Consider the following 27979-nt stretch of genomic DNA (forward strand, 5'->3'; position numbering starts at 1 on the left):
CTAGAAAAAGAATGTAGTACTCAGATGGCAACCATGATGTGGGGCATGGACAGCTGTGTATTATTTGTTGTTATTTTCTCCTGCACAGAAGCAGATAGAAAGCCAGCGTCCCTACTATGAGGAACATGTGAAGTGATTCAGGACCTTTTACTATACATGCAGTGCGTATGCAAAAACATTCAGAAAGGCTGGAAGTGAGAATATAGATTTAAGGAAGGAGATTTAGAAGAGAAGAGACAGACCACTTGATTCTCACACAGTTGTTGTAGAGACTGAGCACAGTGAGGAAAATGGTATGAATATGACAGCAGTGGGAGAAAAATGGGGAAATGCTTTCCCTCCACCACCTCCACTCGAGATCCACGAAGTATTGCTGGTAGGTGAAATTCCTGAACTTAATCCTTTAAAACACTTTGCTTTTTAACATTACGGGGAGATACAATACAGAAAATGGCCAGGCTTCTGAGCGTATTACCTAAGTGCACTAACACAGTGCTTCTGGTATTCAGGAGGCTTTATAACCATTAACAGATCTTTTTCCTATTCCTGTATGTGAGCTACTGTGAGTTCCTGTGAGATATTATTCTATCTACTCTACAGTGCAGATACTGATGCACAGAGAAGTTAGATGATTTCTCTAACATAACAGAATATTGTGAGTGTCAGAAACAGTATCAGAAATCTAATGTTCCTGATCTCTGGTCCTGCAATCGGACAAAATCACCCCTTTACTTGTATTTGATGCATGCCTCAAATAGCAAGGAACCAAAACCACACATAACAGTATGGAACAAGACCTGCAGTGAGAGTAATAAAAGGCACACGAACACAACTCAGCCTACTGTTCTAGTCACAAAAGCAATATTTATGGTGTCTAATCCATGTTAAAAAGCAAAGTCCTAATCAGAAAGAAACTGTTTTAACCAGCTCCTAATTATCCAATGTAGGAGAAAGCATAAACAGATGCCAACACTGCAGTTCGCGAGCAACTATGGAATTTTCATAAAGATGGGAGACAACATTAGCTGCTGGCTGCAAATGTGGCTCCCACTAGAATAGGGCATTTTGTTCTAGTGCCACACAAAGACAGCAAATCTGATAATATTTAACACTTAGAAATGTACGAAAGTTATGGAGGATCCCTACTTCATTCTACAAAAAGAGCAGGAAACAATGCTTATTGTTTCCTAACCATACTGCCCCTTCTATTCTCATCCTGTTTGAGAAAAAAAAACTAAAATCTTTTTACAGATAAAATGCACTTCTAGGATTATTCTGATCTTGCCAACTAGGGACACTCAAGTATCACTGCTTCCATTAAAACCCTGCTGTACTGTGACGAAAAAGCTAATGTGAATGATAGAATGATAGGAAACCTTCACATTTGAGTTCCTGGTTTGAATCCTGTGCAAAGCAGTGCAAATTAAAACTGTTATTACTTTCCTGGACTACTCTGCTACCTGGTGAAGTGGTCTTCTTCATGGTACTAGTGGCATTATACAAAAGAACATCACAACTACATCCCTTCTTAATTATCAGAGGAGAAGACTGGGAGTGCCATCACCTTGAAACACCCCCTTTTTATTCATCTGAACAAGATGTTTTTAAGGCCCTGTCATCTTGGCCTCCAAGCATCAAGGGAATAATTTCCCAGAGCTGATTCCTTAAGCAAATATATGGAGTAAGTCTGCACTGCAACTAGTCACCTGTAGATTCAGAAATATACCTGTCTTCACAGTTGTCATTTCTCACACACACTAACAAAAATGTACAAGATATTTGAAGACTGTCCACAGGAAATTATAACTAACTCATCAAAATTCCCTTTGGACTGAATTTTTTTCTGATTCACCACCTACACACATGTATGCACATAGTCTGAGTTTTCCATGCCCCAGATTATTCAACCTTGATATATTATTTACATATAGAAAAGTGGGAATTTCTAAACCAGATCAAAGTGTCATCTGTTCCAGTATCTCACCTTTTTTTATTTTATCACAGTCCCTCTATCACAGCATTATATAAAAAAGTATCCATGGTCCATTCATTGTTCTAATCTAGCAGGAAGTTAGTAACCCAAAGATAATACCACTTCCCTTGGATGCAAAAGCAGTGACATGAAAACTGGAGCTTTGCGTCTAATATAACTCTCAAATAGGTATGCCAAGAAAATCAGCTCCGTTTAACGGAAGAACTGCTCTAAATCCACTTTCTCAACACTTTGGAAAATGAACATTTTAGTTCTTCTGGAGTTGCAGCAAGATCAAGACCATGCAGAATGCAAAAGGTTAAAAGGAACAATAAAGGAAACTGCCAATTGTAAGTGAATTATATTTGGCTTTGAAAGCTGAGCCACGGCTATATTATAAAAGGCATCTCTTTGCGTTGTTTACCATCACCCTGACTAATGCAGACCTTTTTTTTTTGTTTTAAATAATCTCATGCAAATTAGACACACACTTCCTTCCAGTTGATTGCTATCTGCAAGGAATAATCTAACCGCAGAGGGTACTGAGCAAGGACTGAGCTGAGGAGAAGGATGCAAGGAAACTGTCTTCATAGCCCTACAGAATGCAAACCTATTCCCTTCCCCCAATCATCCATTTCATTCCTCTACAGCACCACAGCCATTGCAAAGAATTAGTCATAATTTTCACAAAGCCTTAAAGTTTCCTCTTCAGGCTTCAGGGTGTTGATTTGAATAATCCAGCACCCATGATTGTTTTGCACTTAAAGGTTCTTGTTGACCCTCTTTTGTGATTGTCACTGCTGCCACTCAATTTTCAGGGATCACTCGGCCTCTCTAAACTGTAGTCAAACACAGAATCAGAGCAAGTCAGAGAATAAAATGGGTTGTCACAAACATCTCTTGGTGCCTGCACCTTGGGTATTGTATAAAAAGCTCCTTTGCCCAAGAACTTTTAAGACTTGACTGTGTGTTTAAGCCCTTCTATAATACCTACTACTATTTAATGTAAGGACCTCATGTACATCAAAATACCATTCCTCTTATGACCTCTGAGGTAGAGGAGTACTTAGAGGAGCACTGTTTTCCATATTTTACAGATGAGGAAGAAGTGAGACGTACAGGTATGAGAAGTGCTCCAAGGTCAGAACCAAACCTCTGACAGTCAGGAAACAAAACTCCGGAGATGTGAGTCCCAATCTGTTGTTTTACCATAAACCCATTCTTCTCTATTTTCTGGATGAAACACAGTAGCAGTAATTGCAATGCAGAACCCTTGCATGAGTTTAACTAGATGAGCCACTTAAGTTTTTTCTTCTTCTTCTTCTCTGACATAGGGTCTGACATTTCAGTGACAACCCTTTTTCCCATCCCATCCACTAAGCATATCTTTTTCTTCATTATATTCCTCCTTGCATTGCTCAATCCAGAAATTCATGCAAGATTTTCACAAATTGAAGGCAACATTAGTTTTAGGGAAAAAAATTCTGCTTAGGAAGAAATTCAGGATTCTGCCATAATAGGGAAAGGTGGTGGAAAGAATTAAGTTCCTTTTGTGGGTTTCCAAAGTCAGCTTTATTACCACTGTGACAGACCACCCTGGAGCAATCGTCAGACCTACCCTTTTGCAGGGACAAAAACAAAAGGCAGGGGAGGGGTGCGGGATGGGGGGTAGTATCTGTTGTTGTTTTCCTCACACATGCACACACTTTCTATTAAGAAAAAAACAAAATAGAACTGGACAACTTGTTCAGCTACAACAACCTATCTGACTGCCTGTAGTTAGTGCATGGTATCATATGACTAAAAGGAAGAACTACTGGTAGACACCCTGAAACAACATTACACTCCTGTTCCCGGAAGCCACCGAGTCAACTCTGCTCAGAAAGAACATGGCCACATTTTAAAAGAATCATCATAAAAACCTTCTGGGATCCGATCCAGACTAATGATTCCACCTGTTCAGTCAGTTACATGCAGTGCTGGGTGATTCTTTTATCAAATGTTTGTCCTATATCCTACTCTGTGCTTAGCTGAACACATTTCAAAAAGGTCAAAAAGGCATAGTCTCCTGATCCATTTTCTTTCATACATCTTGGTTCACACGGCACTCATAAGGCTGAGCCCAACCCAACATTTTAACAAAACCTAAGGTCTCAGAAACATCGCTCTGGTTTTTTTACCCTTCATTCACATTAAGACACTATATTTGAATGTAAACATCCTGCTGCTGCACTTCCAGCTCAAACTTTGTGTAAAGGAATCCAAACATCAAAGGGTAAATGACTGGTCTCAACTGTCAGGCCGAAAAATGCAGAAATAAAAGTGATTTGAAAAGTTACTGAAAGGGCTTTGAATTCTTACAGCTTTATTCATCTACGAGACTGTTAATTATACAATTGCAATCTTTAAGAAACATATACTTTAACCCATCAGGGTGACTAAACAGCAATCAGAATGGATAAAGGTGCTCTAACCTCAGTTGCACAGCACTAAAATAAGGAAGGAAAACCCGACTGACAGTACAATGCTAAGGATTACAGTGAGCCAACCAGGAAGGAAAAGGTTAAAATAAAAAGTATTTTGGCATAACAAAGATAAATAAATAAATAAATCTGGCAGCAGTTTCTCTTCCTGGCCAAGCTTTTTGGAGTCTATAATAAAATGAAGTGTAATGGAGGAGAGGAGGGCAATGTCAGAGGGTGAGGGTTTGGGAGAGAGGTTGTTAAGTATCTCCCTCTCCTCAGCTGTGTTTACTCCATTTACAGGACCCCAGGTGATTGATAGACAGACAAAAGAAAAGCAAGCAGATAGTAAGCCCCCTCTGGGAGCATCAGTAAAGGGGATAACTCCTGACATCATCTAGAGCCCCAAACTCTCCTTAGCCACTTGTAATTAAAAAGACAGAGCAAGATATGCAAACCAGAGAAAAAGTAAAAGAGGATTTTTTTTTTATTTATTATTAACATTTTGTTGGAACAGTAGAGTGCAATAAGGACTCTCAGAGCCGTTAAAAGTCGTCGGGTGACCTGCAGACCCCTATTTCCCAGAGCCTTGTATAAAATTGAATTTTTTAAACATAAATTACACGTAATGACGACACTGTAAAAACTAACAGTAATGGAAAGCTGTGCTGTATTTCATTAGCCTGTATTATTCCGTGCCACCTGATCCAGCCGGGCCTTGTTTATGAGTTAGTGTGTTAGCAGATGCCGATGGAAGCATTTGCTTCGACCTTGCTCTTCTCATTGGGGCATGAAATTACGACGGCAGCACCTTGATATTACAGCCATAAATACAGTAAACTGCAAATTTAAGCCAACGGCTCCTATTGTCTCTGAACATAAAGCTGATCGGTATTTATTTAAAAGGAGAACGAAAAAAAATATTATATATCACCTTGTTTATGGGTCCAGTCTCCCCCCCCCTTCCCCTAATCTGCCTTATTCACTTGGTTAAATACTAAACAAACAAACTAAATCCTCCCTATTTTCTACTGATTAAATATTCTTATGAAATGAGTATTGTCTTCTGAAAACTGGATCAAAGTATTTTCACTCTGAATAAGAAAGGGCAAGCAACTTGCTTAGCATGTCTTGGAATGGAAAAAACAGGAACAAGTACCACAACTTTTCTTCTCAGTTTTCTATATATGAGAAGTTCAAAATGTAAAATGAAAAAGTTGCTTCTGATCACTCATTCACATTTGTGTGTAACATGTATGTGTATGCACATGAGAAAGAGAAATACATTTCCTTCCAGTTGTTTTCTATTCAAAAGTACCTCCCTTGTTAATACTATTTCAAAACAAGGAGGAAAGATATAGAAAAAAAAATTGCAGTAAGATTAATGGGAGGGGAAAAAAAGTGCATAGGATTCCTTCTCTGAGGCAGCAGACATCAGGGAGAATGCCTCATTTTCCTATAGGCATTTTGGGTAAATACCCCCGTTCACTGACAACATACCCACTAAAATTTATTAGAGGGGAAAAAATCAAACACAAAGGCAAAAGGACATTGTAACATCACAAAGCATATCACAGCATAAATCACAGCATTGTAAGTCAGTGCAAAATGTATTTATTTCACTGGTAGTTTCAAGGCAGGGAAAATACAGTTTCACTTGTAGTAAGAGAGGTCAGGTCTTCCTATTCTAATGTAAAGTAAGCTCCTTGCTTATATGAAGTATGTTAGCTCTGTTCCACATAGAGAAAAAAAAGGAAGGGATACCTTAAGTAAAAGGTCCCAATACTAAGCTATATATTTCAGGGGCCAAAGCACTAAGAGGAGAATACGAGGAACAACATGCAGGATGAAGTGGCTGGATAATGGGACTCAGACTCGGGATTCTGAAATGCAAAAGTCCTCTTAGATGCAGTGCTATCACAGCCTTAACAGGATTTGGATGCCTCATTTTTTAATTAATCTATAACAAATCTTCGGGTAGCAGACAGCATAATTCAACAGACACAATTTTTGCTTCACAAAAAGTTCAGATTAGAAAAAAGGCAGACAGCAACATGACTCTAAATCAAACAAGACATGTCCAGAAGACCTCAATAACCTGAATTACAGAACCAGAAGTTTTGTTACAAAGCCCAGTTAAATTCCTACACAACAAGCATATGCAAAACACAGTGAAACTTCAATCTTGGGTATCTTCTTCCAAAGACCTGTCTATTACGGAGTCATTCTACGAATAACATTATCAGCAAAAAAGACAGAAGAAATAAGTCTTTCTGTAACATAAAAATCTCCCCTTCTAAAGACAGGGGGAAATTTTATTTTATCATCATCTGTGGGTTTTATTTTTAGGTCTCTTGCCTTCACCTTTTCCTTTCTATCATCATACAAGCAGAAGAACAGTACCTGATAGAAAGCCTCCTTTGAATGGACAATGGTAAAGTCCACCTGTCTATTGCACCACTAGTGATGAAGAAGAGACAATGGATGTGACTAACTGGAAACCAATGTTGTAACACAGTAACACAGGGCATCCAATTCAGCCAGTACATGACATGAGAACACTACATAGAGAACAAAAACCTCTGCATATCTGAAATTATTTCAAATTAGTATCTACCTTGGGGTTTGAAGGCTTTGAAGACTCTATGCCAGGATGCCAATTCCAAGGTAGTTTATCAGGAATAGAACATAACCAAGGCTCTGACATATGTTTAAAAGAAGCCCATATAGGGCAGAAAGTCCAGATAATGGAAGAGACACTACTCTAGTAACCACAGTGCTGTCATAATTTGTTATCACAACTGACAACCTCCCTAGAAATAAGACTATGCATTCAGAGAAAACAAGCATTAGGTACACTAAACGGGTAAGTTTCCAAGCATACCCAACCTGTGATCTGGCAAATGCTTGTTGTTATTCCTGCAGAGAAACAAGTCTCATGGTGATGGTTCCTGATCCTCATTACTTGTATTATAATACTCCTTAGAGGCCCCAAAAGGCATTCACTGTGCAGGTATTGTGCCAGGTACTGTGCAGAAACAAGAGTAGAAGGCAGTCAGACCTAAAGCGTTCAACAGTCTATGTGAAGGAAAGACAGGTTGGAAAGAAAACCACTGCACACATAAATGAAGTAACTTACCCAGAGTACACACCAGGTCTATGAAATTTCCTTTCTATTAAATTGGGAACTACAACAAAAAACATTCTATAAAGGTGAAAGGATATTAATTACTACTACAAGTTCATTTCCAAAAGTAGAACAGTTTGGTACACGGCACTTCAAAAACCTAGAAACTAAGCTTCATTACCAAAACTTACCACGAATTTTAAAAACAGCAGTGTCAGAAAACATTTGAGCTTCAGATCCATTTACTTTGTGTGAAAGAAAAATATTTTGTTAAGCAGCTTGTTGAGCAATAGTAACAAAATGATTGGCCTTTGGCTACTCTTTGATCTGTGATACTATCTTTAGGAGCTTTTAAGGAGAAAGCCAGAGGTTGTCTTAAATTCAGGTAAGGTAAAACACTGGCAATATAGGAGGTTTGGTTTTGATCTACCTTCAGAACTCCGACTTTAAACTGCATTTCCAACAACTTGAACCAGCACGTCACAAGAATTACAGCACTAAAGTAGAAGGAGCTGGCCTGGAGGATCGACAGTCAACCAGACATCTGTAACTCCAACATCTCCTTTGCTATTGCAGCAAAGAATAACCAGGCCTTTCAGTGGTATGGGCCAGAATACAGTCCATATTAGATTTGACCTAGCAGACCGGCCCTAAGGTGGAATAACTCCAGATTAGAAGTCACTGCTGAGCTGTTATTACTGGACTATGCTGGCCTGCAACTCTAGAACCAGACTCTCTTTCTCCCCAACTTGGTGTTCAAAAGAAAGGAATTGTGGAAAAGAACAGCAATTTCAAGCCATTATAGGGAATTCTTTAACCAGATTTGTCAGAATATCAGAAGGATTACTTGGTTTTATACATAAGAATGAGAAAGTCTGTCCTCATGCACCATTCCCAGTTCCTTGTATTACTCTGGAATTACTGATTGCCCCAAACACACTAACAAGAGCATCTGGATATTTTCTACAGTAGACAATACCTGTCAGAGAGTAGCTTCTGCAGACTAAGATTAACTGCAATGTAAAGAGCAACTTGCCTCAATGTTATTTATTTCCTCTTTCACTTTCACAACTTTAAACTTTAGAAAGGAACAAAACAAACCCATTAGTCCAGACTTATCACATGAAAAATCATATAAAGTGTATACCAAATAAAGTTTTAGTGTTTGAAGAACACACAGAACAGAACATTGAATATGCAGTACAACAGTGCATACTGCGCACTCTCTCTGTCAGGAAGTTGCTGTAAGAAGCATGGAGAACAGTAGCTACAGCTGCATGTTTCAAAGAAAATGTAAAAATATATGGAGGTATGTATGGGAAAAATAAATGGAAATGTAAAAAAACCAACACTGGGTGAGGAGCCATGAACACAGGAGTCTAAGTCCTTTTTCTGACAGTATTTTCTCACAACCTTATAGAGTGTCTTTGCTCCTCTAACCCAGTTTCTCTGAAGTGGAATCAATGTTAGACACCTAGGAGTCAGGTATCATCGCACTGCGAAGATAAGCTCAATTAAGGAAAATACACCTAAATACTACATATTTGATTATTATGGTACAAATGTTTCAGGTAAATCTGGTTTGCACTTCCCCCAGAAAGACAGAGACGCTAATACACTATTATAAAAAGACATGTCAGCAAGTATTCATTACAGATTATAAATCACCCTCGTTCTTCTTTCTTTTGTTTTAGAGAAATTTTTTTACATGCCATTAAAATATTGTTTGCTGAATGCTACTACAAAGCTAGCCACCTGTAAAATTAAAGGCTGATGCTGCCAATAACAGTGTTGAAATACCTTCTGTTTAAAAGGCAAACCTACTTTGTAATTTTTAACACAACTGTATAAATATTTCTCCACCCACCCTTCACAATTTTGTTGGTTACATCGCGTCCATTTAGACAACAACCATCTATGTCACCACACAGGATGTTAATCTTGGGTGGAGAAGAAAGAAACAATAGCAAATGAACTTTTAAGAAACCAAGATTACACATTCAAGCAGGGTCCTTCATGATAAAAGAAGAGTGAAGACAAAAAACATTAGAGGACAAGTCAACAAAATAGCAGAAGTTTCAAAAGACCATTTTTCATCTTTTGGTTTGTTTATTGTTATTTTTTTCTCCCCATGTGCCTTCAACAGCTCTTCAGAGTTCTGGAGAAAATTAAAGGAGTCTGGATTAAACGCCCAAAGGACGACTAATGCTAACAATACTAAAAATAATGAGGTTAAGTGGTGGAAAAACTACAGTGACCACACATGGAGAACTGGAGTGGTAAGGTAGAAAAGGAGTTTCATCATTGCTCCCTCGGGACATGCACAGAACATACTAACTGCTTCTAGTTCTCTAGGGTTCTGATTACCATGCCAAACACACCTCCAGAGTTTCCTTATTAGTATAATAAAAAGCCTCTACACATTTGGGTTCTATTCCCAGCCTTGCTATTGACCTTGTGTAGGTCATTTAACCTCCATCTGCCTCAGTTTCTACATCTGTAAAACAGGAATAATATTACATGCTATCCTTTGTAAAATGTTTGAGACTGACACAATTACCACGTACAAAGACTAACTGACAGTTTTGAGAATCTATACATACATTATATGCGTTTGAGCTAGGTAAGGCATTTGCAACAAATAATTTATTCAAGTAACAAGTGTATCCTTTTTTTTGTTCTTGTAGATCATCTTTGGAAATACTTCCAGATATCTGACTCTCACAAAACTACACAAGGACTCAAATTCATGCTTTGCTTTGGCTGCTAAAATACATGGCATTTCTCTGGTCTCCTTTCAGTCAAGTGTTGCCCTCAAAATCCAATCACTGGAGTTGAATGTTCAAAACGGAAATACTGAAATATCCATTTTTTTAACACTGTCTGTTGTCTTCTAGAGCCTCACAAAAGTTCCAGCCCAGGAGTTAAAATGGGAGTGGTGACACAGAATTCACATAGAAACTGGAGTGAAGATTAAGAAACATTTATGGGCATGTTCCTGCAACATAACACAAGTCAGATCAGTAGGTGAAGCAGCTGAAGCAGCTGAAAACCTCGCTACTAATATCAACTCATACTGTATGAGGATAGCTCTTGGAGTTCCAGGACTAGGAAATACTCCTTAAACAGAGGAATCATCTCACAAACAAGGGAGCGAATAAAAATGGGAAGATACATTCTTATGTAGTGCCCAGAAGGGAGTATCTCCTTCCTGGGGTGCCCGAAGAGCTTTTCACAGTCAGGGTCAACGATGAAGGGCCAAGGATGCACTTTGCAGATCCCTCTCTCTCCACATAATTTTGCACACTAGTCTTGAAGTATAGGAATCAAGCCAGGCACAGGTAGGACGACACTGCTGCAGGAGAAGCGACTGTTTGACATGCTGTTTAAGGGGCAGACCTCTGAGCAGCAGCTTCGCCCTTGGTCCCCCAGGGATGACACAGCCCCCACGCTCCTGAGTGCCAAGTCCAATGACCAGACAGAACAACTTACCGTTTACTGTCACCGCAGTAGGTGAAGCTCACCAAAAGGACTCTGATTCTTTTCTTCCCCCATTTCCTCCCTGGTTTTCTTTTACTGCTACTCCTGTCTGTCTCAGGTGGCCTAGCATGAAAAAAGCTCTCCTTTTGTGATGCAATATCTGGGACCAGGTGAGGCCCTGACTCTGCACATAACCTAACAAATGGGCAAGAGCAGCTTGTGTTCTTATTGACAGTGCACGTGCTAGTAAATACCAGCCTCCAGGGTATTCTCAGTAAACACACAGCCATCCCTAGCTTCTAAGATACACACACGCGCACAAGCACTTGCTTTACCCGACACTGAACTCACACCTCACAAACAAATTATTTAACTACTCTATCCCCCAAGGAAGACAGTGATCATTTCAAATGCAGCTCCCTGCTCGTCTCTCACATACACGCAACGGCCTGATAGGTTAAATGCTGCCATTTAATTACAGTAATGGAACCTGCTATTTTTTGGTTCCCTTGAATCCTCTCTCGCTCTCTTTTTTAAACACATACAGAGTCATCTTTTAAACATGTATTTTATATTTCTGAGTTTAACAGCTGCATTCTTCTAGTTACTTGAAGAGCAGGAGCAATGATATTCTGATACTCTTCTCTGTATCTCTGAGCAGCTAGCCTTCTAAATGCTACCTAAAAAGGAAGACAGGTTGGGGGAGATCCTGTAAGAAGGGATACACACTAACACTGCAGAGGCCAATCTGCCTCTTCATTTACTTAGATGGTTTGCGTTGATGTTATTGAAGAAAACTAGCTTAACATCTCCCACCCCCCCCAAGCAGCTGGGGCCTGGAGAGGATAAACACGAAAATGCTTTAAGTAATTTTACTGAAAATGCTATAAACATCAGCACATCACACTGACACTATGGTTATATTTATATATATGACTGGAAGTCAGAATTATCTAACTGTTCTTAACACACCTGACTCAGTTTCCCTATCTAAAATGGGGATGCTCTTTCCTCTGTTTCCCACTGAAATCTGAAGTTTACAAACTGTTTGGAGAATGTAAAGGTCTAACAAAGAAGAATAAATGTAATCAGAAGTACATTAAATTGATCTTACAATCTTGCCGTTCCACAAAAGGTGTCACAAGCTTAGTCAGTTAATATTTGTAGAGTACTTAGAATATGCAAAGTGGTACAGAAATATGGGATATATGTTTGCTAAATTCTTGAGCATGCTGCAAAACACTTTTTCTTCTTAAGTGAATTCAGGAAGGGGGCTGTAGGTGGCCAAAGGCTAGAAGGTTTTACAGTTAGTTATTATTGAAGGAGGACACATAACACAGTACTACATGAGTAGCACAGTAACTATTTGTAGATTTTACATTTCGTATTGCATGGCAATTAGAAAAAATCCAGAAGCAAAGCATAAGTACTTCCAAGTCAGAATAAATTCTTACCTATGCTAAGGCCACAACACTCCTAGAAAAATACCCATATTACAGCTGTCCTCAGCTTTATTTGTCCTCTAAATGTGAAAAGCTTATTTATTTGTTCCGTAGCAGTTGGCTCACAATCAGCCAGCCAGCCATGCAGGGATATTGCCCGTCTTCATTCTCTGGTGCGGATATCCACTGGTGTCTCTTAAGGATGGAATCTTAAAAGGTGAGGCAAGGCAGAGACAAAGACAAATTTAATTTTATCACCATAAAAAGGGACATTTCCACATGGGCAGCAAGGACATGAATATCATGTGTATGCGGGGGCGGGGGGGATTATAAACGCATTTTTGGCGAAATTCAATAAAGCTGATTCCACTGCATAAGGTCAGCAATTTACTTTTAAAAAATGATATGATTGCAACTTTTAATATAACCCATGTATTTGCTGCAAGATGCTCTAGAAGATTGTGTAATGTAACCACCCGACCTCTCCACAGGAGCAGAGATCACCCCATTTACCCTTTATTGTCTTGCTAAAAGCAATGCACATTTGCACGGTATGACAAAGTCAACAGCTTTTACTTCAGAGAGCCTCCGATTTCATTGAGAATGAATTCTCTGCTCTCTTCCTGCGGGAGTGGAGTCTTGCTTTGATGAGGTTCCATCAGAAAGAATAGGAAAGAAGGAACCAAAAACTCAATTCCCCTTTTTGCTAAGGAAAGAATGATTGCACTACAGATTAAAATTAAGAGGGACCAGTGTAACAGAAAAGCAAACAGTAGAATTTCATGTTCACGGGCACCCAAGACATAGTTTTAAACAGAGTAGAAATGTTGTCTAAGAGAACCTAGAGAATTATCTCATACAGGAACTTATTTTATCTTTCCTAGCAGAAGAGTATCATTAGGTCTGAGATGGATTTCAGCAGAAGAGCAACACAGATTATCCTAATTACACTCCTTGTTTTAGCCCCAAGAGAGAAGGCTGTCTCTTTAGACTTAGAATACCAAGTTCATTCACAGAGCTGATCAGGAACTGAATTCCTTTACTTGCTCCAGGAAGACTGTGGGGAAACCCTGGGCTGGATGACCATGAAGAGCAAATTCCTTCTATCACAAAAATATTTTTATACAAACGTACATAGATCTCTTCAACTGTCTCAAGGTGAAGCTTGCTTCAAAGGTCAAAGCTGCAGGGCTGGATTAGGATTGCACGCAACCTGCCTGAGCCTTGACATTCTGACATTCTAAAGTTTGCAGCTCTCCCCTCCCATACACAGCTGACGGAAGTAAATTCTCAACCTCTCTGCAAGTGTGGCTTTTACTGCAGCAAGCAACTTCAAAAATCACACACTGCAGCACCAAGAACTCCAAAACAAGCATATCAAAGCAGTTTATAAACATAGCTAACATAAATCTTACTAAGTCAATAATGCAAAAGTGGTAATTAACCCCATTTTACAGATCGGCAAGCTGAGAACAAGTAACTTGCCCAAAGCCAAGCAAGCAGTCATATCTCAGATCTCCAATAACTGCTCTTAGATTATAACTACAGAAGTGACTTTCTTTTGGCACTCTGCATTTACTTTCACTTGAAAACATAATAAATAAATTATTAAATTTACAGGCCAGAGTTAGGGTCTGGGTCTTTTTTGCCTATCACTAAGGCTAACAATTTCAGGGCTCTGAATATAACTGACTATTTTAGCACTGTATTCTAGAATAGACTTCAACTAACTCTGCTGTAATCATATTGTTTTTCAATGCTACCAGGAATGGAAACATTATTTTGACAGTAAACAAGGCAGACATGACTCAAAACACACTCGGTGAGCAACAGGAGTTAATTTTGCAAAGCCATTTTTAACGGCTCTTTTACATTACATAGTTACTGTCAGATAGCCAAGTGGAGAGACATCATTAAACCCATGACATTCCAATTATTTGTTAAAATTAAGCTTACAACCAATATTTTGTAGCATGCACAACTTCCTGAGCACCAAACTGGTCTGTTCCAATTTATCAATAATTTTCAAGCTACAAAAACATGGCAAAGGTGATTCTGGACTCTTCGCTGAAATCGTGAGGAATTTCTGTGGCCCAATAGAAACAGAAGATGTAGCAGACTGTTTACCCAATATACTCTAAATGAATCACCTCTCTTGTTCTGTGGCATATAGATCTACATGGTTCAAGATCACTGTAGGTTGAGCCTGAAGTGAGAGAGGAAGGATATTACCACTAATGTGACTTGTATCCTCTCTCATAGAACACATATATAGGCATTTAGAAGACGTAAAATTTGAGAGTCGCTTCCTCAATGTTTTCTTCACAACATCGTTAAACATCAAAGGAGTGCCTCTTGTCATGCACCTTCTCAACACTTCACACAGAAAGCAAAGAGAAAGTCACTGCGATTTTCATGTTTTTAATATTAAATAGCAGATCTTGTATCAAAGCACTTTAAAATAATCTTGCTTAAACCAATACACTGTGAAGATTAGTAGGCCGTATGTTTTCCATGACTTTTGTCTTCTCCTCCCTTTAAACAGGCCCAAGTAGGACTTTTTGCCTCATGTTCAGCAACATACTGTGTTCACAGCCAGTAATCTAGAGTATTCAAGCCAAACGTGCAAGAACAAAACAGCGCAAGATAACAAACTTGTTGGAGCTATCCAGTAACAACGATGATATATTTTCCTAGTAGTGAAAAGCACTTATATGAAAGAATTCTTTAGTTCCAAGTAGAGCTCATCAACAAACTTCTAGGATGTATTTTTTTCATACAGAAAGTTTCTTCAAAAACTCCCAAAATGTTCTGGAGAAAAGTAATGATTTCATAACAATTCAAAAACCTTTTTTTTTCAAATATTTTCACTGTAATATTATAGTACATATTATATTATTCTATCAATCTCTTTTAGTATCAGTTACAATATTAAATACTCCAGTCTAATCAATACAGAGTGATCTGACAGGTCTATAATATTTCATTTTTAAAAAAAAGTCTGCAATTTTATATGTTAATCCCTATTTAATATAAAAACAAATTTCCAAGTATCAGAATTTCCAGTGGGATAGAAATGTATTGTTCAACCTAGTTTCTAGATACCATTGAGCTATAAAACTCAATTGTTATAAAACAATGAAATGTACATGAAGTACAATGCTCTTCTAAAATAACAAACTCCTTTGTAAGTAACTATAGTTTCTATCAAACACACACACACTTTTCTTAATCATCTGGCTATTAAAAACATTAAAAGGTAGGAAAAAGAAAGGATTGCCTTCCTTTGTACACTGCATTACATGGCTAGTTACGCCTAAACTAATGTCAGGTGTTTTTCTGCCCTTTCGTGAATCACTAGTGACTGGCACAAGAGTCAAAGATGAGATAGGAACTTATTTCTCCATGTAGACAGGGACTAAATAGATTACTTTTTCCAAACTTCCTTCCAAATCTTGAGGAATGATAGTGAAGGCTTTCTATCAACTATATTTTCTTCCAAAACCCCTGACAACTCCAAAGAATAGCCATATCTGATTCCCCAGGATGTCCTATGGTCAACCAGTTTATCACATTTTGTTAGCACTACTGTTGCAGTTCTCTTCTTGCCAAAGAAGCCAAGAAAATCTGTAAAGTTCTTGACAAGTTCAGATGTCATGAACAGTGGTAAAATTGATGGGGGAAAAGAGTCAGCATGATGAATAGGCTGGTCTGAACAGCAAGTGACAGATATGCAGACGGAAGACTGGGAGACATCTCCTTCACAGCAGATAGATAGAGAATCTCAATCATTTTCAGGAAGAAAGAAAGAAAGCAACTAATGAAAAATACAGAACTGTGGAACTAATTTCTGGATCATGAGCACCTCTATTCTTCAGGATTATGAGATTCCAGCAGTAGAAATCTTTCCTGTATATTGAACATTATCAGCACCGGGCAAACATAGCAGAGTGCCAAAAACAGATGTGACTACCGATAATGCTTATTCAGATAGGAGCTGTTGCGAGTTTGTTAGCAATGAAAGCATTCGTTCTCTCACTCTTCATTCTTCAGAACCCTAATAAGTTCCTTGGGAGACAACCAGATTTCTCCATTTATGCAGGGTTGTATTGACCCAAAGCTTGGATGGGAGACATCTAAAGAACAAACTGGTTGCATGAACAGGTGTAGGACATATTTGTCTTTAACCTAAGCAAAATATTAAAAGGCACATTAGCTGTCTTTCAAAGTCATAAACAGAGGCCTAAGCATCTTTAGTAATTAAATATCCCATAGCGCTTTTCAAGAATCTTAGTAAATTTTTTACTCAGTAATTACATTTTCTATCCCTAAAGCTCCCTCTGCAAGATCACTTAGATAAAGTATTCTTCATTTCCTCTCCTAAAAACCACATAGTGATGTTACGCAGCTGCTGTCCTCTACCTCACAGGTGGATGCTTTTTAGTGGAAAGCACAGTGAGATCTAGATGACCCTATACACACCATCAAACATGCTCCATGCAAATAGCTGCAAAGTTTCAGTGCTTAATGAGTACAATGTGCTCCAACATCCTCCAATGAAAAGCATCATGAAAATGTAGAATGCATTGACTTCCGTTTAACCGGTACAGTCATTTCTGTAAGTCTACACAAGCTGTTAGACCTACTTTATGCTACTTGAACGCCTGCTGCAAACTTCTCTAATAATCAGAAAGCACACCCTCCCTGGTTCTACCTATGCTAGTGAACTTTAATTGTGTGTTAAAGTAATTTGTTCTAGATGCTTAATATACTAAGTATATTCTTGCAATAAATTTTTGTTATCAATATCTGAATTCCAGGTCTCACTTGTACCTTTGCAAGTGCAAGTGATGAGGTCTGTCCAGGCACTGGCGTAAAACGCTTATTAGACAGCTAGAGAACAAGTTACCTGATCTGCAAGTACAAAACAGGACAAGCGCTTACTCACACTATCAGTTGTGCAGTGAAGTTAAGTCTTCACTCCTTTTCTTCACCATCTCTTAAATACGTATCTTGTTGGCAAGTTTGAAGAGAAGGACAAGTCATCTAGCATTCCTTGAATACAGTCTACACGTACAGCCTAATCACACATTCTTGTAACAGTTTGGCCCAAATAAGTATTTTGACAGCACAACTTACTAACTATATTTTTGGTATGAGTTGTCACTGGACTCTATTGGCTTGCATTGTATTTTCTTCTCAAGGAAAAGCTTTGTAAAAACTGTTCCAGCTTCACTGAGACATGTTAAAGAATTAATTACAAAGTAAAGCTGAAGGAGAAAATTAATTCTGGAAACACAAGAGGTTACTTTTCTTTTCCTCCCTTTTCTGGAAGTGGGGGAGGAAAGGCAGTTATTTTCATCTTCATGCTGGGGGCAGGAGTTGGGAGCTGTCCAGTCGATAACCTGGCCATCAGAACAAGGTTTGTAATTAAAAGGTCAGTGACCTGGAAAGCTAGGGCCTCACTCTCAGGGCTTCTCAGTAATGACGGCGCTATTAAATTAAGACTGTTATGAAATCAATGCTAAAAAAGCTTTCATGGTAACGAGATTCCATTCAAGGACATGCAAACTGCCTCATGAAATGGACTTAAATTATAAAAAAGAAAAGTAATAAAAGAGGGTTAAATTGAAATCTGCTGAAGAATTTACTTTCTTCAAAGCCCTCCAGCAGTGGGCTGTGCTCCCTTCTCTCAGGTCCTCAAGGTGATCCACTTGGGTTTCTTTGGCAAAGGAGAAAAGACAGGGAGGGGTTCAACTTCCAAGAATGCAGACTACAAAAAGAGGAAGAAAATTAAGCCAGTTTTCTACTAGAGATTCTGGGTCTGACAGCATTTTTTTCCAGGGAATCAATTGTCTTTGAGCTCTGACTGGGAAGGGGCATGTACAATTAAATAATTTATTCATCTCTTCAGAAATCATGAATGCCTGGCACCTTGACACTGGCAAAATTTTCTGGAACTCTGATGCACTGCAAAAAACTGCAAGGCCTACAGGAAAACTTTGTGTGGTAACTCACTTCCTACCAGCTAAAGTAATGAAACAGCCTAGTAGATACAGCATGTAAAAGGGCAACACTTTCAGCAACCTCCAACTCATCTCACCAAGCAAGAGTGCGACTGCTTTTGGAAGCGTGTAGCCCATTATGTTACATATATATATATACAAAAGACCAATCTCAGGCAGCATATCTTCTGATGAGTGTACAGTATTCTGGGTGGATATTCTCCCAATATAACTCAACAATTATAGATCTACTTGCCCTAATGCACTTCTGTTCTCCCATCACTATAATTTCTGAGCTCCTCATATGCTTTTGTCTGTTCCCACAATCCCATTCTGGGAAGGCATTACTGTACTTGTTTTACAGATGAAGAGAACAAGCAACTAAGAAAGAAGTTTTTCATCCAGGATTACACAATAAGTCTGTAACCTAGCAGTTTTTCCTTTCCCTGCCCCAAAAGACTAGCACCCTGAAAAATAGAGCTCCACATGTATAGTGCACTTCCACCCCCTTTCTCTATCTTGCCAGAAGTTACAGATTCAGAGTACACAAAATTAACAAGCCACATGAGTTACCGGATGGGTAACTGAGCAGTATAGGACATCTGAGGCACAACAGTTAGATGACAGACACATTTCCACAAGGGTTTAAACCCCACATGCTGTCTAATTACTCCCAAGGCGCCGCTGATTCTGTGGCATGTCATCAGCAGAATCAGCGAGTTGGACAAAAAACAAACAGCATCTTTTTTTCCTTTCTTTTCTTTCAGATACTCTGAGGGGAAACAGCTGTTTTTCCCTTCATCTGAAGAAGTTCATGATAAAAAGGAGGAAATGTCATAAATTACACAAAATGCCAGTGTAAGCTTCAAAGAAAATGATAAATGATTCTAATAACTTCATGTTTCTCATTAATGCCTCTGTATTTGGGAGTTTAAAAGTGCTTAAGACAACAGAGAAATCTCATCCAACTTTTGAAAGACCTTTTACAAATCCAGGACACCCTCACTCTCCCAACTGTCATCAACGCTATCATCCCATGTTCCAGAGAGAGCAGTCCAGCAAACCCCTGACCTGCAAGTAACCAGGAAACCCTACTTTCAGCCTCTGCAACTACTCTTTCACAAGAAACCAAACCCAGTCCAGCTGATGATCCTGCAGAAGCTTTCATTTCTCACCGCACTGAAATGTATTAAACAAAATCCAGTTCCTGTATTAAATATTAAATAATATTAAAAGGAAATAAAATTTGATTGGCCTTTTTCAGGAAGGAGATGCTTATAAAAAAAGAAGAAAAAATTACAATTCAAGGCGGAACCATCTCTGCAAGTCTCAGAAGCGAAATTTCTTAGGCAAAGTCAGGATTGCAGGACCTGAAAGCTCGCCCGCAGCTAATGCTCCAGTCCTACCCCTGTAGCTTACATAGGCTGTAGCTGGGGTAGTGGAAGGCTCCTGCATGGGTAGGGCACCTGGTCTTTTCCCTCCGCATTCACAGACACAAGGTGATCCAGCACCATCCTCTCCACTGCGGGAGTTTTTAACCAGACTTAGTGGGGAGTCACAGACTTCTCCTGTATGGTTCCATGAAAGTAACTACAAAAGACAAGTGCATACATGGTGTACAACTATCTATAGATATGAAAAGTCCCCTCCACCAAACTTATTCCAGGGTCCATAAAAACATCTAATGCAATTTCTGCTTGAAGAAACCTGAGTCACAGTAACTGTGAAAAAAATACAAGGGTACCTCTGTATTATTTCCTACAAAGATAATTTTAAAAGAGACTCTTGTAAGTGAAATGGCTTCTCTATAGAAAATGCTTTTTCGACTGGCAGTGAGGACTCCTCTACCAGACAGCCTAACTATCTGTAAAATGGGGATAAACATTATCATTGGGATGACAATGACTGTATATCAGAGAATAGGGGGAACAGTCTACCAAGCCATGTAATCCCTCATTTACTCAGGACTAAACTAGCCACAACATCTACGTTGTAAGAATAATTACCTCCATCTGCTAGACCACACAGGTACCATGACAGCATGTACCTTTTGCTCTCGAGCACTGAACAGAGGTCATGTTGTAAGCTCAGTGGTCAGATTCCATACAGACGTATTTCCAGTGACTGCTGGGTACAGGCACTACTGGACCCTGTTCCTTCCTATCTCCTACTGTTAAGTTTTCAAACAAACAATTAGCACAAAGGGAAGGAGGGCTAATTAACAAACAGGAACAAACAAACAGCTCTACAAAACCATTTCTGCTCTTTAGTAATTATTAGCCAAGTAATTCATAAGAAGTATTAGTCAGGCCACAGTTTCTCTCTGCCTCCACCTCTCCATCCTTCCTCTTCTCCCAGTCAGGGATTTATTAAAATTAAACAGATTAGATGGAGCTCCTGATACTAAAAACTGTTCGGCAAAGCCTGCGGTGGGGAAGTGCAGAGCAAACACCAGAGACATTTGTCTCTAAATTGCTCTAAATACCTTCTGCAAATGAAATTCTAACCCAGCTGTGTTGAGAGAGAAAATGAGGAATAACTGGTCATTGTCAGCACAGAAGAAGATCAGGCAGTTATAATATTGCACGATATACTGGGGGCTAAGGATCTCTCAGCAACAATAGATTTTGTATCAGGTTACCCCGGGTAATCAGCACAGCTTTTAGGCTCAGCTTTCCCTTGCTTCATTGCTTCGATGATAGAGTTGAAATCCCCAAGCTTTTATGATTAATTACTCCCTGTAGGTCCACATATTTCAAGGAAAAACTCATGGAGCACAGCGGCCAACAGGCTCCAAATTTTAATGCCATCCTGATGGCAGGGCAGGGCAAGCAACATACCTATGTGATTGGAACGTTCTCTAACTGGCACTAGGACAAGCAGTGAGAGGATCACACTCAAAATGATGTACCCATGAACTACTTGTCATGACATCATTGCTAAAACACAAGGCTGCCATTCCCTTCTAGGTCCTTTGCTATTCAAGATGAGCAAAGTGGTGCACGTACTTGAACTCTCCATCTCATGACATCAGGTCTCAGGCATCTCAATAAACAGTTCATAACCCCAAAGAGAATAATACATATTTGAAAAGTAGGCTTGCCTACTTTTCAAAACTCAAGATCTTTAGCTGTAGAATTTGACATACCCTGAAGTACTTACAACTTCAATGTGTAAGTGGGTCACTCCCCTCTGAAGTTTGGAGCTTGTATTTTCAGTACCATTCCAACTGCTTAAAGTGCTCCATAGTGCATATAATTAACTCCAAGGTAAGACTGTCCTTATTATTTACATCTTGCAGTAAGGATCTAAGCAATATGGTCCCAGGAGGGTAGCATAATATGGAGTGAACTTCACCTGAAATGCACTGTAAGTTGTGGACTAAAAACTTTAGAAAGAAAAAAAAAAAAGAACAAAAGATAGCTCCACTATGAGTCAGAAAGTAAAATAAATTCTCAGTAGGCAATGGCCGAACTATGTTCCATCTGTCTAAGACGATATAGGATTTGTCAGGATCTGTTCTATCCCTGCTATAGAAAAGGGCTAAACTCAGTCAGTAGTTTACCATTTCAGCCTGAAAGTCAGGTTGATCCCAAGCTTGACCTTAACCTGACCTTGTTTACTTTCACTAAGTCCTTTGCCCTTCATTTCTCTCTCTGGCTCTCTTCGGAAACATTCGACCTTTCCACCTAGAAGCTGGTCATTGTAAAGCCAATGTCACTGAGGTTAGGACTGACCAACTAGTCCACAACTCTAAACTGTCCTCATTGCAGAAAAGAGCTGGTAGTTAACCCAAAAACTTCCAATGTGTCTTCTGTATTCTACAATTCCACATCTGGTGCCAATATTGCTCTAGTCAGTTTGGAAGAAAAGAGACTGATATTTCTTACAAACTTCAAACCTTTTTTTGAGACAGACTACTTGCTTTGTCCTTAACATCTAATTTTCCACAGCAATACATTTTGGCTTTACACTAACTCAAGCTCTCTCATTATCACTGAGACCACAAACTTAGAGTCCATACCTTTCTTCTTCAGAAATGCTCTTCTGGTTGCAAGAGGACTTTGGCGGACTCGTGGATTCTGTAAAAACTTCACTGCTGTCACAATCTGATGAGGGTGGGAGGATTGGAGAAATAGAAGAGAGAAAAGATCCAAGTTAGGAACGGTCAAATTCCTATTTTACATTATGCATTCTGTACTGCAAAGTAAGGCATCGCATCTAACACATGGATATGGTCTGGAGCTGACACTGATCCAACTTTCAGAAATGGTTCAACGAGCATCGGAGTTTGTGGCTCAACTCTAATCAGACAGCAGAATTACGGTATTTCAGTCTAGAAGTTTCTTGCTGAATTACTCTTGGAGCAGCATAACCTGTACAAAAAACTCCCATTAAGATTCTTAGGGGTTTCTGTCATTTATGTTGTGATCTTCTTACCTAAGTTGGCTCCTACAGTTAAGGGCAACCCTTGAGACAATGCATGTGATCTGTAACAGTAGGCTTACTATAAGAATGCTTCCTTTCTATCTGACTTAGAGCTCCCTGCAAATTCTAATAGATTAAGGCCTTTACTGCCATCATTCTAATTTACCGAAAGCAAAAAACAAACCTCAGCTTTACATGTTTTGGGTCATGTAACAAAAATATCGAAAAAATCACTTTTCATGACATAAATGGGTAGGTGAGTAGTTAAATTTATGTTCCACACCAGCAGAAATCACAGATTACTTTTGTCTGAAGACTGACTTCTATATCCTTCTTTAAGGTGACAGAGCACTTAAACCACTTAAACAAAAGATAAAGTATAGGATAACACTCAACGACAATGGCACTAGTTTTTTTTACATTTTGATCTAGTGCCAGTAAAAGGTATTTAATTTTTTTCTTCATATGGTAGGTCAACTTTACACATACTCTCCTATACTATTACATACATTATTACATGTTGCTGCACTAGTCATTCATTTTACTTTTATGCAAAGACATCTGTTCTGATTGTGGCATCAGGGGGAATAATGTGCCTGAAGTTAACAGCACTTAGGAGATGGACACATCCATGTGAACTAGTGGAAGAGATTACTTCCTTCCTCTAGAGCTAAAAATAACCATGCATATGCATGGAAGAGGTTTTTCTCCCCAAACAGTGGCATAAACCTTCTCCTAAAATGGTGGTATATGCTAGACCAATGTCAGGTAGGTCTTGAAGAGTTTATCTTAAAATACAGTTTCTGGAATTCAGTTCCAAAAAGGTTTTCAAAACTTTTCGCAGCAGAAAAAGGAGGGAAAAAAACAGCATCACTACTGAAATCACTAAGTTTCACTTTGTGTTTGAATCAAACCCTTCGAATATGCATTTCTGGTCAGAGAGCAAAGTTCTGATGGGTTTAATGGCACTTTCAATGTACTCCTCAGTGCATTCCATCAATGTTTTTTTTCTTTTAAATTGCATCTCTTATTTCTTTAAATACATTAATCAGGCTAGTGTAGGCAAAACGGATCCATTGGACAATGCAATAAACATGAATTATCATCTATCCAACACGCATAATGGCTTAAAAATACATAATAGCAGGTGTAGTTTAAATGATTAGTTATTACACCTGTGGTGGGTCTGATTCAATTGGGGAAAATCATCTTTAATAGGTTAAAAGGTTTAGATCACCAGGCTTCCCTTAAAGTGGCTGTAGAGAGGGTATGATGGAGTACGCTGTCATTACTAATTCATTTAAGAAAAACATGGGGGATACAGCAAAGAACAGCATAAACGAGCGAATCCAATTTAAACATCAGGTAAAGCAGAAAACACCTTTTAAAAAAGCATGATAAATGAATTTGGAAGAGAGATGAAATTGACATATTTATTTTAACGGGAATTTGACAAAGTCCCAGCACACTTCAAAGTTGGGAGGATAAAATGAATGGGGTATTTTTAATTCTTTTCCTTTTCTTATTTTCCTTCATTTTTTTCCTTAAGTTTACATTCAGTAATTTTGAACCATAAAATACTGTAGCAAAATACCCCACATAAAGTACACTTCGGTTTCATTTATGTGCACTTGATCTGTCTCCAGCTGAAATGCAGGTGACAGGCAAATCACAGATTTAAACTGTGCTGATATTGCTACGCCAGATGCAGAAATATAAAGCGCCCAAACTAATAACCTCAAGATAATATGCTGAATAAGAAAGATGCCCAAATGAGCAGACCAACAGATATGTGAACATATCAAAACCACTTTCCTTCTAACAATAATTACTTGTTTGTTTCTTCAGAAACTCCTCAACACTCCCTCCCACATTTAGTGAGCGAGAGACACAGACACAAACGGCCTGCAGACCTGCAATTCTGCAAGCTCTCATATTTAATTATCAGTTTTTAAGCATTAAAAAAACCTGTAAGAAATAAGCAGTATTTTTCATTGTGCTATTTCAATTCCAACCATGTGAACATTTTATTGATTCTAAGCCTTCATTAAAACTTATTTTTGCCTTGTAAAAATGTATACATTTCAGTAGTAAATTTCACTCCAAAATAAACTTCTATTTTATCTCTCCCCTGCATCACTTCCTCCATTATTCACCACATTTTTAATCTTAAAACAAAATAAAATTACAAGCAACAACAAACTTCATAAAAAAGAATGCTGAACATGTATTCCTCCTCCCAATAAACCCATGTTTCTTGTATTTGTGTTTGCATTTACCTCTGAACATTCCTCCCATAGGCTGAGCTGAAACTTCTTCATTTTTATAATTCATCTTGTATACATGAGCAACTTAGGAAGCAATTTTGGCCATGTCAAAATGCCAATATTTTCAACAAAAATACACAAGAACTTTCCTACCCTCTATGGATCATTTTCTTTGCACAAACAAGGGCAACTGCAGTCCATAATTTAAACAACAGAAAAAGGAGGAGGAAGATGAGAAGACTTTGCAGTCCTGTGTATAGCCAAAAAAAATCATGCAGCAAATAGCACTCTGACTCAGCTGGTAACATCGTTCCATACTATTTCTGTACCATTTGTAACACTTCTCCAAATTTTTATAGTATTAGGACACTGCCAAATAATGTGCATTGTATCACTACTCTGATTCTTAGATTGCCAGCACACACTGGCCAGCAAACTAGTTTTATCTAGTGGATCAGGTACATGTTTCTCTTAGTGAAAGACAGCGTATTTAGATTTTAAAAGCAAGTCAATTCCATAAACTCGCCATCCCACCACCACTTCTCCTGCAGTGATATGATTCACAAAGACGTATTTCTGATTGGGTGGTGGTGGGTGGAATCCTGCAGCAGGTCTTGTCCCACAGTTTGATTTTCTAATGAGAAGATGAATGTAACTATTCATGGATTATATTTGTGCCTGGCCAAATCACATAAATTCAGGCCAAATATTCTGATTCAATGTCAAAGATATAAAATGGAGACAGGAACGTTACTGCAGATGTTGTGGGAGTGCAGCAGGCTGGCAAAATTCTGGGCCAAAGCACGGCACTTTGACGTTATAGCTGAGGTCCCTCATTCCTAATTTCCCTCCCTTTTGTGTTAATGGGGAAGGTAAAGCCAGCCTTATTTCTTACTATGCTCAAAGTTGCAGCCTTTCCAATGAAGCAATCTAAGCTACTTTATCAGTTACTAGCATTAGAAAAATAAACCATGAAATTTAAAATACTGTGGCAAATGCCCACTTTGTACCATCTCAAAAAAAACAACAACAACGAAAAAAACAAACAAAACAAACCAAAACAAATGAATTAACAAAAATGTAAAAGAAAATCACCTTCATCAATAAAAGTTCCACAGGATTTGGTAACAGAGTTCCACGTGGAAAACAGAATCAAAAGCCACCAGGAGCGCAGCCCATAAGAGCTCTAATAGATTTCCTAATACTGGGAACCCTCCGTAGGTTATTACTGAACAGCATTTGTTGATAGACTGAGACTTTGAGATGACCTGTGATGTAAAGGTTGGATCTGAATTATACGTTGCAAGGGATGGTATTTTGTCTTTCTGAGTGGATCTGTATCTGTTTAAATGCAACACTTCTTTTCATTAAGCAGAGGCGGCACAGGCCATGAACTATGCACAGACAGTTTACATTACATGTGCGGAAGCAATCAACACTGGCAATATACATGACGTATGTAAAAGAAGTTGGAATTAATTTTTTTCCAGTGTATTAAAAAATAATAATATGGCAGTATCAACAAACACTCAACCTATTTCAGCCAGAGCAGAAGGCCACAGCTATAGGGCAAATGGAACTGATCAATATATTAGCCTACAGCAACACCCCCTCAGTGTACGGCTGTATGTTTGCAAGGCTCAGAAGATTAAATTGTCTGTGAAAGGTTTCTGCACTCCTACTCTAAAGGAGATACCCAGAATCCTGTTAACAAGCATCAGGCTAAAGCCAACTTACGTTTTAACAAGGGCTGACTTAAAAGCCTAGCACTGCAATGAACAAGAAAACCCCTTCAAACAGAAATGCTGCATTTTAGTAAGAAATCAGTGCTCTGCCAGGACTAACTTGACAAATATGGTTATCGGTGGCACACGGAAATAGTTGCAAAGCAGCTGTTAATCAGGGAAACACATCATAGAACGCTGATGCTAGCACTCATGAAAAAATGCAAGGAGCTAATTATGAAGCCATATATCTCACTAAAGAGGCACTGTTCCTTGAGATTCCAGGCAGAGCTCTCTCAGAGTCGGGGTCCTGGGACACTACATACACAATGTTCTCTAACACAAGCTTCCCTCTCCCAGGACAAACCTTTTCCCAATTCAGTGTTCTGGGCCCCAGAATTGCTGTGAAATTCATATTTCACAGAAACTGCTTGTTATTTCTGAAGAAATTATCCGCAGGTCAGTCAGGTGGGAGGAAACACTTTAAAGCTCCTATGATTTCATTGAAATTTTTAAGAAACCATACAGAACCCCAGGAATTATTTCTGTCGTGAGAGAACCTACAAACCTACGAAGTTTGGCAGATCTCAGTGTCGTATCGGGACAAGTGTAAAAATGCAGTAACAACAATAAAAAAACCCTCACATAAAACAGAGCAAATTAAAAAAATAACAATAGAATTTAAAGCAAGATTCACAGGAGTCTGAACGAGAAAAGAACAAAGGCAAGGAAGAAACGAGCTTCAAACCGTATCTGAGATTAAGAACCCAGAAGTAAAAAAAATGCAGAGCGGTAACAAAAAAGCGGTAATACAAGCTAAAAAGGAAAAATCCCGGGTGGCCGGAAACTCAGGCAACTGAGAGTTCGTTCTGTGAACGAAACCTAACTCGAAATCCCCAGCCTGACAGCAGCCAGATGAGAGGTAAGAAAACAAACTCCAGCCAGCCGTCCCTCGCCCCGCAACGAGCGCGGCTCCCCAAGGCGAAGGCGGATGCGGGCCGGGGGCAGGTGACTCTCCCCGCCGCGGGCCGGGAAGGAGCAGCCGGGCAGCGGGGCCTCCCCTCAGGCGGCC

At 38.9% G+C, this 27979-nt stretch overlaps 1 protein-coding gene across 1 annotated transcript in view; it reads right to left on the reverse strand.

Moving 5' to 3' along the window:
• PEX14 (peroxisomal biogenesis factor 14) overlaps positions 1 to 27979 on the reverse strand; it is a 73028-nt gene that overhangs the window by 19367 nt on the left and 25682 nt on the right. The window contains exon 4 of the mRNA XM_010577526.1: positions 22513 to 22597. Coding sequence (XP_010575828.1) covers positions 22513 to 22597 — 85 coding nt within the window. The remainder of the gene's footprint in view (positions 1 to 22512; positions 22598 to 27979) is intronic.

Source organism: Haliaeetus leucocephalus, unplaced genomic scaffold (assembly GCF_000737465.1).
Source record: "Haliaeetus leucocephalus isolate CR32 unplaced genomic scaffold, Haliaeetus_leucocephalus-4.0 Scaffold556, whole genome shotgun sequence".
Taxonomy (NCBI): Eukaryota; Metazoa; Chordata; class Aves; order Accipitriformes; family Accipitridae; genus Haliaeetus; species Haliaeetus leucocephalus.